General features: G+C 52.3%; 1 protein-coding gene across 1 annotated transcript; it reads left to right on the top strand.

Annotated features, from left to right (window-relative positions):
• Positions 1-735, top strand: CALML3 (calmodulin-like 3). Its single transcript, XM_010836613.1, has one exon. It carries the CDS (start codon positions 1-3, stop codon positions 733-735), a length of 735 nt encoding a protein of 244 aa, XP_010834915.1.
• Positions 736-10,988: the final 10,253 nt, after the last annotated feature.

Raw genomic sequence — 10,988 nt, 5'->3', positions numbered from 1 at the left:
ATGCAGGAGCTTGGCACTGTCTTGTGGTCACTGGGCCCGAACCCTACCAAGGCCGAGCTCCAGAAAGTGGTGGGTGAACTGGACTGCGACGGCAGGGGCCCTGTGGGTTTCCCCGAGCTCCTGGGCCTGATGGCCTGGAAGGTGAAGGCTGGCGACAGCGAGGACCACATCTGGGAGGCCTTCCACGTCTTTGACAAGGACAGCAAAATTCTGGTCAGCACCGCCAAGTGGCGGCATGCAATGACCTGGCTGGGAAAGAAGCTGAACAACCAGGAGGTGGAGGAGATGATCCGGGCAGCACACATGGACGCAGATGGGCAGGTGAACTGCGAGGAGTTCATGCACCTGCTGGTCTCAAGTGAGGCCACTCTCCTAGCCCACCCCTGCCCAGGTGTCCCGTCTCTGTTATCCCCACCCCTCCGGGCACTGCTCCTTCTCTGGTTGGCTGACCAATCCAGATTTCTGCCCTCACTTCCTTTCCTTGCTCCTGCCCACCTTCCCACACTCTCCTTGTTCAGGACGACCCAGACCACTGCCAAGACCAGCAAAGCTCAAATGCTCAGTGCCTCAGGAGCAGATGCTCGAGCGGGGCCCTGGGCAGGAATCAGAGGAAGACAGTCACTGCTGCGTGTCCCTGGGGAGGGCCCTCCACCCAGGACCCCTAACTGGCACCCCCATCAATCCACTCTGATTCAGGAGGAGGGGGTGGCCCAGGCCCTGGGCAAGGAGCGCTGACTGGGGCTGACAACCAGGGTCCAACCTCTCTTCCCCACATGCCCCCTGGTTCCTTTCTGTCTCCGCCAAACCATGGTGATTCATCTCTTGAAGCCAGGAGTCAGTTCTAACGGGTTTATATTCACCTTCTTGGAAGGAAATTTGAATGTAAGGGAGAAAGAGGCTGCAGGGGAATAAAGAAGATGCTTGCGTTCCTGCTCTTTTTCCCTGGTTCAGACAGAAATGATCCTTGTTAGCTCCAAGAGGCAGCAATCTCTCTTTTTGTGCCTTTTGGAAATGTGATGAAATCTTGCACTGGTGGGCAGAGCAAAGAGAGGGGTCTCAGCAAGGTGAATCTTGAATTTTTATTTCAAATAAAATGGATGAGTTGGCAGCAAAGGGTGGTTAGAAATCCACGTAGAGCTCTAAGATCTGAGTGGATTGTGGGGTGGAAGGAACACTGGTCTGTGTCCGTGGTCTCCCTGCATTCACGATGGAGTTGCTGGGAAGTATAGAGTGAAGACTCCAGCACTGGAGAGGCCACCATGATGCCAGTGCAGTAAGAGACGCACTTCCTGCATTAAACTCTGGCTCCCAGAGGTGGCATCAGATGACCCAGAGGCCAAGGGGCTTGTCAGAGATGACATCAGTGTTTCAAGGGGTGGACGCTACCCTGGGGCTCATCAGGAAGGGCTGCCAGCCCTGGGATGGTCACAGAGCAGCTGGGCCATCTCCATGAGTCCTTTCCCAACACCCTCCCCACATGCATGGGTCCTCATATGTAGAGGGGTGTGCATGGGCTCTGGGCCTGGTCAGACTGGCATTTCTGGCCTTCTGGTGGTTGTTGCTGCCCCCACTGACTGGGCCAAGTCACTCGTCCTCCCTATGGGGACAGCTGAACTGGGCACCAGATCCCCCTGTGAGCACACTGCCTGCACAGTAACTCACAGCCGCCCTACAAGCAGCTGCCCTTCATCGCTTCCCCGTCTACAAAGGAGGAAGCCGAGACACTGAGAGCTTAAGAAAGCAGCGGAAGGGGCAGAGCTGGGGGTAGAGGCATGTCTGTACCTCAACCTTGCTTCTTGCCTCCCCACCCATCACCCCTCGGGCCTCCACGTGACCTGATGAGAACCATGCCTCCTCCAGCACTTGTGAGGATTAGATACCATCTTCTTAACACACCTGGCATGCAGTCGGTGCTTAATAAATGGCAGCTACCGTTGCTATTATCCTTCCAGCCCCAGCACTGCATGTCCCTCTCTTGAAATGGTCCAAGGGAAGAGTCGGAGTCTGGAATGGGAAGTGGTCCAGGCAGGGCAACCACAGAGACCCCTTCATGCAGGAAGGGGAGCCGGGACTCTGACCATGGGATCTCGTGGGCTCAGCCTCCTCCCGCCTCAACAGCCAGGGGTGGCTGAGCGCCTCCAGACACAGACTTGGGAACAAGCCTGTAAAAGAGGACAGCACATCCAGATGCCATGGATGCAGCGCCCTCAGTGCCATGGGCAGAGTCCAGTGCCCATCGCCTCAGAGGCTCATTTGGGCACCAAGGCCCCCCCTGCCAAAAGAAGCAGTGACGTCCCCCCCAGGGGCCTTATGCCTTCCATGGCATGTGCCCTCAGTGCTGCAGGAGGGAGAGAAGAGGGGTGAGTGAGGGCATGGGTCCCAAGTCTCCCTGCTCAGTGTCCACGGGTCTGTAGGCACCAGTGTGGAGCTGGCTGGGGAGCTGGCATTCAGTGTCCCCCATCCCATGGGGTGCCCTGAAGTACAGGGGTTGTGTGCCTGCCCACACCTCAGCTAGAAGGGCTGGGGTATCTTTCTGTGCCTACATTTAACAGGTTTTAGAGCCCTTCGTGGAGACCCGTGGGGCAGGGCAGGGATGCGGCTGGTGTTGGAAAGACCTCCTGGTCTTCCCGTGAGTGTGCCAGTGATGCCCAGAGGCTGGGCGGCAGGTTAGGGGTCCAGACGGGCTGCAACCACTGCCCCCTCCCCAGAGACAACAGAGCCCTTCTGTTTTCAGCTCACCTCTCATGACCTTGAGCCTCGGGGAACCAGCACACGGGGGTTGGTGATGCATGGGCCTCCCTTCTGCCAGCAGGTGCAAATCCGGCATCAAGGTCGAGGGGGATTGTGCCTCCCTTGGTTTTGCTTTCTTGACACAATGTTTAAAAATGTCTTCCATGGTCCTGTCTCATTCCAGGAGGGTCATCAGCCAGCTTGGCAGCCTGCTGGCCACTCTCCCCACCTGCCGGGGTTGGAACAGGGATGCCGGCCAGAGGGGCACACAGAGGGCAATGCTGTCTGAGGCTGGGGGTCTCCTGCCCTGGCTGGTACATCCACACTGCAGTGGCCACAAGTCCCTCACGATGGCTCACAGGTGGGGACCCCTCAAGGCGCCCACCTGCATGCCAGGCACCAACCACTCCCATTCTGGTTCTCGCCTAGGACTCAGGCTCCTGGACTGCACCTGTGTCTGTCTTTAGCCTCCCCGCCCCCATCTTCTTTTCCCTCCTCCCTCCCCACAGCTCCAGGGCCTGTCCTGTCCCCAGATACCCAGCTATTCATTTCACTAGTAAAATGCAGTCACCGCATTTGTCAGGCATACCCTGGCCTCTTTGAGTAGGATGGGGTGGTGGGGGGGTCCAGAGCATCAGAAAGGAGGCCCCAAGCCCTCCTGGATGGGAGGGAGGTCCCGGAGACGTGAGCAAGGAGCCCAGGCCTGCGGACCAGCCCGTGCTTCCAGAAGAGACGTGGAGCAGCCCCTCCACACCATCGTTCCCTTTTCCTTTGGATCACTGAATAGCTGCACTTAAACCACCTCCCTTCATCCCCAAAAAGGTGCTTTCTGCTGCAGCTCAGAACATTCCATCCATCCTTGGAGAAGGAATTTATAAATATTACCTCGGCTTCCATGGGCTTTCAGCAGGCTGGTCATAAATCAGCGCTGGGCTCCTGGACCTCCCAGGCTATATAAAGCTTCTCCTCTGCCTCCTGTTTCCAATTTTAAATCAAACGCAGCCCAGCCCCGCCGGCTCCTGTGGATCCTTGCAGATTCCAGGGGCCCTTCAAAGGCGCCCCAAACTGGCTGGCTAAAAATGACTCCATTGTTCCACTAGAGAAATTTAAAATTAAAACTCACGTGTGGGGTGGAGACTGCCCACAATGAATATGAATGGGGAATATGAGGTGTGTTTCTCCACCAGAAAATACAGCAAAAAAAAAAAAAAAAAACCTATCTCTGAGAAAGGTCTGGGCCCAACTCACCTGCTAACCTCCCCACCATCTTCTTTGTTTCTATAGAGATTGGGGTCTCAGACAGGTGCCTGGACCCACCCAGAGAGGGGAAGCGAGTTGTCAGAGGCCTCCCCTGGCCTTCCGACCAGGTGCCAGGAGCTGGGGGGCTGGGGCACCTCCTTCTAAGTACAGGGGACAGAAATGTCAGGGGCTGGTCCTGGGAGATGCACTTGAATTAATCCGGAAAGGCCGGGAGGGTGTCCATGCCCAAAGGAGACAGCGCCCATGGGGACAATCAATCAATCAGTGAAGGAGTTTCATATGGTTCCCTCAACACCTTCTCAAGGCTTCCAATCTTTCTAGCAGCCTCGGAGTTTCCAGGGAGGGGAAGGAGCCAGGCACTCGGTTCAGAAGGAAGGAGGCATCCAGAAGCTACATGTTAGACTTGAAGAATCCTAGGTCTGCACACCACCTAGGGACTCATCTGGGCTAGTTTTCCATCCAGAATGAAAGGCCCAGACCTGACAGCGTCTGGAGAGAGGGCTGGTTTGCATCTCCTTGAACGTGTCCATGAGAGAGTTCCAGACCAGTTGGCCAACAATTGGATAATTCTTTTCCTCAGAAAGCGTTTCCTTACATGGGTCTGAAATGTGAGTTTCTTCCTTCTGCCTACATCCTGGGCGAAGAGAGCACAGCAGCCCACTCCATTATTGTTGCCTGAAGAAACCCATGGATAGAGCAGCCTGGTGTGCTGCAGTCCATGGGGCCCCAAAGAGTCAGACATGACCGAATCGATTTAGCACACGCACACACACACCCTGCATTGACTCCAGAGCCCCGCCTCTCTGTGTCAGTTCTCTGCATAGCTGTGGAGCCCATCACTTCTGCCCTTCACCCTCTCCTCTCCAAAGCGCCTCTCACTCCCTGCAGGATCTGTGTGATGAGAGTTCAGGCCGCCACACCCCTGCTTTTCAAAGTCCTTCTTGGTGATGCCTCACTGGACCCCAGGGATGACCAGGGGTGACCAATGCCAATGAAAGTGGGGCCACATCCCCGGTGCTGAATAGTGGTGGTGGTTTAGTCACTCAGTTGTATCTGACTCTTTGCGACCCCATGGACTGTAGCCCCTGAGGCTCTTCTGTCCATGATGATTTTCCAGGCAAGAATATTGGAGTGGGTTGCCATGCCTCCCTACAGGGGATCTTCCCGACCCAGGGGTCGAACCCCGGGTCTCCTACCTTGCAGGCAGATTCTTTACTGACTAAGCCACCAGGGAAGCCCCCCTGTGCTGAAAATGGCATCTCTAAAAATGAAGCTCGGGGGCCAAACCAGACTTGTGTGCAAATAATATGCTTCTCATTCTACTAGCGTTGTTGAGTGTGTGCATGCCTGTGCCTGTGTGTGCGTGTGTGTACGTGCTTGGCTTCAGGGGACACAGAGATGATTAAGACTCAGGACCTCACGATGGATGGAGGAAAGATAAGCAAGCAAGTGGTTACAAGACAGTGCCTGGGAGGTGGCGGGAGGGAAGTGGGCGAGTGGAGGAGGAGATGCCTTGCCTTCCAGCAAGTTGGGGGCAGGGTGCAGAGGTGAAAGCAGACAGGCAGTGGGATGAGGCGGGTGGGCAGGACTGGCTTGGCCATTCCTAGGTGTTGGGAACAGCATGGGAAAAGGCACAGAGGCACAAAGGAGCGACCACCTCCTGTCCATCCTTCTTATCAGATGCTCAGTTCTCCAGGAAGCCTGTCTCTCCAATCCCTGACTTCCAGGCTGGATCTGGGAGCTTCTTTCCCCAGAAAGCACCACTGGAACTCACATTGCTGAATGGGGGAGATGACTACCCTAAAGGTTTCGGTCCCTGGGGACTGGAGAGGACCCAGACATGAATGACCGCACTTCCTTGCTCCCTCAGTGGGGATCACTGGACAGGCCAGGGGACTGCCCTCAGGCCCCATCTTCAGTTCCCCCTTCCACAGTGGGTTGGAAGCCTCAGAACTTCTCCTTGGGCCATCTCAGCTAGGGCAATAGACCTGGTTGGAAAAGAAGTGCTAATACCCCAGAAAGTGTGATCAGCGTGGGGTCTCCTTTCACTATCAGCACCACCAAAAGAGAGAAAGAAAATACCCCAGAAGGATTGGATTAATGTCTTTCAATTCAGAAAGGGGTGGGAGAGGCAATTAGGGGGCTTCCTTGGTGGCTGAGGGGTAAAGACTCTGCCTGCCAGTGCAAGAGACATGGGCTCGATCTCTGACCCTGGAGGATCCCACATGTCGCAGAGCAACCAAGCCCATGGGCCACAACTACTGAGCCTGTGCTCTGGAGCCTGGGAGCTGCAACTTGAGAGTAGCCCCTGCTCTCTGCAGCTAGAGAAAAGCCTTCTTAGCAATGAAGGCCCAGCGCAGCCAAAAATAAAAAATAAGATTATTTTTTAAAAAAGGAAAGAAAGAGGGGAGGTTAGGTATAAGCTGGTAAAGAGATGGTCTTCTAGGACCTCCTTGGTATTCCAGTGGTTAAGATTCCACATTTCCACTGTAGGTAGGGAGCCTGAGTTCAATCCCTGGTCGGGGAACTAAAACCCCACAAACCTCACAGTGTGGCCAAAAAACAAAGATGATCTTCCTTTCCAGGAAGAACTGAGCCACAAGAAATGGTTTTAAACATCCTCAGGGAACATTTTGATCTGGGTGAATCAGAGTTTCACAATAGCACAGATTCTGAGAGGCCTACAGAAGACCCCAAATGAGAAAACCCACCAGTTCAGAAGCACCACCTACATGGGAAGGGGTGCTATCCCTGTACCCCAAGAAGCCCCTATAGCAGGCTCTGCAACAGGGGGTGGACAGCAGACGCCTGAAGCTATTCATGAGAGCATTTCTAAGACATCCCAAGAGAGACCAGCTACATTTCCAAGAACCAGGCTCTCCAAATAAAAATCTGGGTCCAAAGTCCTCTACTTAATTTTAAAAGTGGATTTTTGGTCCTTGGATCTGGAGTCTTTGCGGCCTTACCCAAGCCTCAGATTCTGCACAGTCACAGCTTCAAAAAATAATACCATGTTCCCAGCGGGAACGCTCCGGGGCTGGAGGAGGACTCTCTGTAATCCAAAACCTGTGAGGAAACTTCAGTTCTGGTGCCAAGGCGAGGTCTCTACTGAAAGGGAACAAAAACAGGCAAGGAGGTTTTGCAACAAGCAAGTCCTGTGTTTAAAAAATTGCGGGGAATCAGAAGACTCAAAAGAATCAGCTAAAACCAAGGTTTCTTTAATCTAGAACCTAGGGACTTCAAGGCGAATGAAACTGGGTGTTGGAATCTAGTCCCGTCAATGTTCTCATGTCTAATCTCCATCAACTTGCTGGAAGTGGGGTGGTAGGAGGTGGACAGGACAGGACCCTCATCCAGAACCACGTAGTCCTGCAGATAAAGCTCCACTCACAGTGCCTGGAGAAGGAACTTTTTGTTCAGTTGCCAAGTCGTGTCCAACTCTTCAAGACCCCACGGACTGCAGCACACCAGACTTCCCCGTCCTTCACCGTCTCCCAGAGCTTGCTCAAACTCATGTCCATTGAGTCGGTGATGCCATCCAACCATCTCATCCTCGTCATCCCCTTCTCCTCCTGCCTTCAATCTTTCCCAGCATCAGGGTCTTTTCGAATGAGTCAGCTCTTCACATCAGGTGGCCGAAGTATTGGAGCTTCAGCATCAGTTCCTCCCAATGAATATTCAGGGTTGATTTCCTTCAGGATTGACTAGTTTCATCTCCTTGCTGTCCAAGGGACTTTCAAGAGTCTGGAGAAGGAACTATCAGATACTGATTTCAGTGTGTGTTTCATTCATTCATTTATAAATCTTACAACTATTTGTTGACTGCCTGCTCCATGCCCGGCACTATGTTGTTTACTAGAGATAAGAAACACCTGCCTTCATGTAGCTACCCGTTAGCGAAAGCACCCACAGGCGGGCTGCAGAACTAACCCATCTCCAGGACCAGAGACCCTGTGTCCCCCAGGGGATGTGGCTGCACCACAACCACACAAGCTACGTCACCATGTATGTCCCTGACAGACAAGAACCTCAGTGTTGATTAGGCCTTGCTGTTGCTGCTGCTGCTAAGTCGCTTCAGTCGTGTCTGACTCTGTGCGACCTCATAGACGGCAGCCCACCAGGCTCCCCCGTCCCTGGGATTCTCCAGGCAAGAACACTGGAGTGGGTTGCCATTTCCCTCTCCAATGCATGAAAGTGAAAAGCGAAAGTGAAGTCGCTCAGTCGTGTCCGACTCTTAGCGACCCCATGGACTGCAGCCCACCAGGCTCCTCCGTCCATGGGATTTTCCAGGCAAGAGTACTGGAGTGGAGTGCCATTGCCTTCTCCGGATTAGGCCTTGAGAGGAACCAAATCCTTACTGTGTTGCATCTGATGGTTGGAAGAATTTTTTGCAGCCCAGTCTCAGGCTTCGTAAATGTGGAACTTAGCTTCTGTTCACTGCTCCATCCTCCCAGAGCCCTGGCATCACCGGCGGCCTTCGTGTGGCTGTAGGACCACAGGCCTTTGGTGGGAGGTGTGTCCTCAAGGCCGTGTCTGTACCAGAACGTGTGTGGATGGTGTAACTGTACATGGAGTGACCGCAACCTGCCTAAGTCAGGGAGGAAAGTGAGCATGGCTGTGACTGGGCCCGCTGACAAATTGTCCACACACACACATGGCCACGTGAACACCTCCCAGGGCCCCTCCCGGGCTGTGGAGGGGGTGCCACCCCGAGGGCCCAGAAGCAGAAGCTTGAGTCTCCTTCTCCCCAGGGCCAGTGCAGGTCCTGGGGAAGCTACATATGTAAGGATAAGTCACCTATGCAGTCGAGGTTCTCAGCCCCTCAGGTCACCTCAGGTCTGTGCCCAAGAGTCACAAACACTTCAGTCAGGCTCTTCATAAATGCCAAGAAAAGGCGTGGTGACGCCAACTCTGTGCCTATTTTTAGCTCTGACCTCCTCTCCCCCCTCCCCCACCACCATGTGTGGACTTCTCTCTGCCAGACCTTTCATGTCATTCTCTGCTTCTGGTCCTCACTGTGTTGAACTCTCTTTGTAAATCTTCCCATCGTCCATCACTTTCCTTCCATTCTTCCCTTTTTTAGACCTGTACCGTGCTGTCTTCTCTCCTGGTCTCTTTCTCTCTCCTCCTTTCACCTATTGTCACAGGCCTCTCTCTACATGGAGATCTCTACCCCTCCACCCCTTCTCACTTTAACTCTGTATTTCACCTCAGGTGCTACCATCTCTGGTCTTCATATCCCACTCTGGACTCCCCACTCCACCCCCAGCTTTCCCTGGAGCTTCCACTACTTTGTAAATACAACCAAACTCCACCATCCTGGCCTGTCTTCTCCTTTCTGTCCGCTAGTTAAGAACTTGTTCTCAGGACTCAGCCTTCCTGCAGCCTGTCCTTCCTTCCTGAGGCCTGAAAGCCCTCAGCAGCCCTTCCCTTCAGGCTGCAGGAACGGAGCCAGGCCAGCAACCGCAGGAGCCGTCAGCAGTGATGCAGAGAAACTAGATCACACATGCATTGCAAGCAGGGTGTAGAGCGAGCAGCCACTCTGGAGAACAGGTTGGCAGTTTCTAAAGGAAAAAACTAAAAACCTAAACCTGCAACTACCACACAACCCCGTAATTGCACACCTGGGCATTATCCCAGGAAAATAAAAACATATATTTAAGATTTCAGTACACATATGTTTATAATCTGGAGAAGGACATGGCAACCCACTCCAGTATTCTTGTCTTGAAAATCCTGTGGACAGAGGAGCCTGGCGGGCTACAGTCCATGGGGTCGCAAGAGTTAGACGTGACTGAGAAACTAAACAGCATGTTTATAGTAGCTTCATTACGCCCTAAAACTGTAACCAGCCCGATGTCCTTCACTGGGTGAATGCATCGCTCCTCACACATGGACTATTACTCAGTACTGTAAAGGAATGAATGATTGGTACATGCCACAACCTAGATGAATCTGCAGAGAAATTTGTTTTGAGAGAAAAAAAATTGAATCCCCAAAGGTTGAATAATATACACTTCCATGTATAATTTGAAATGACAGATAAATAGATGCAGAGAACAGATTAGGGGTTGCTAGGAGTTAAGATGGGAATGGGCACAGAAAGTGGGTTTAGCCCCAAGAGGGTATACCAAGGGATCCTGGTAGTGATGGAGCCATTCCATGCCTCATGTGTTAATCTCAGGATCCTGGTTGTGCTATTGTATTGTCTATAGTTTTGCAAAATATTACCATAGGGAAAACTAGAAAAGGGTACACAGGACCTCTCTGGATTATTTATTAAAATTCAGTGCAAACCTACAATTAAAACATTTAATTTTTTAAATTAGAAAAAAATGGGAATCACACTTTACATATGTTTTATATTTTATTTTTAATAATCTATAATGAGTATTTTATCTAAAAGAGTCTTACCTATTTATTGACTGCTTATATTTCATCTATGGATAGATTGGGGCTTCCCTGGTGGCTCAGACAGTAAAGAATCCGCCTGTAATGAAGGAGACCTGGGTTTGATCCCTGGGTTGGGAAGATCCCCTGGAGAAGGGCATGGCAACCCATTCTAATATTCTTGCCTGGAGAATTCCATGGACAGAGGAGCCTGGTGGGCTATAGTCCATGGGGTTGTAAAGAGTAGGACATGACTGAGCAACTGACATTTTCACTGTTTCATGGATAGATTATAATCTTTTAATTATTTGTTTTTCCTAGGGATTATTTTTAAATATTTTGCCATTATTATTTTAAAATGCTGAGAACAGCATCCGGGTGTCCATTTTTAAAAAACAGCTCTCAGATCAGATCAGATCAGTTGCTCAGTCGTGTCCGACTCTTTGCGACCCCATGAATCGCAGCACGCCAGGCCTCCCTGTCCATCACCAACCCCCAGAGTTCACTCAGACTCACATCCATCAAGTCAGTGATGCCATCCAGCCATCTCATCCTCTGTCGTCCCCTTCTTCTCCTGCCCCCAATCCCTCCCAGCATCAGAGTCTTTT

This window comes from Bison bison, unplaced genomic scaffold (assembly GCF_000754665.1).
Source record: "Bison bison bison isolate TAMUID 2011002044 unplaced genomic scaffold, Bison_UMD1.0 scf7180017864063, whole genome shotgun sequence".
NCBI classification, from domain to species: domain Eukaryota; kingdom Metazoa; phylum Chordata; class Mammalia; order Artiodactyla; family Bovidae; genus Bison; species Bison bison.
Note: the sequence above shows the minus strand (reverse complement) of the source record. Positions and strands in the feature narration are given on the sequence as shown.

Bases quoted from the DNA above. Each gene is read 5' to 3' on its own strand.
- CALML3 (XM_010836613.1), top strand. From the start codon at position 1: ATGCAGGAGCTTGGCACTGTCTTGTGGTCACTGGGCCCGAACCCTACC.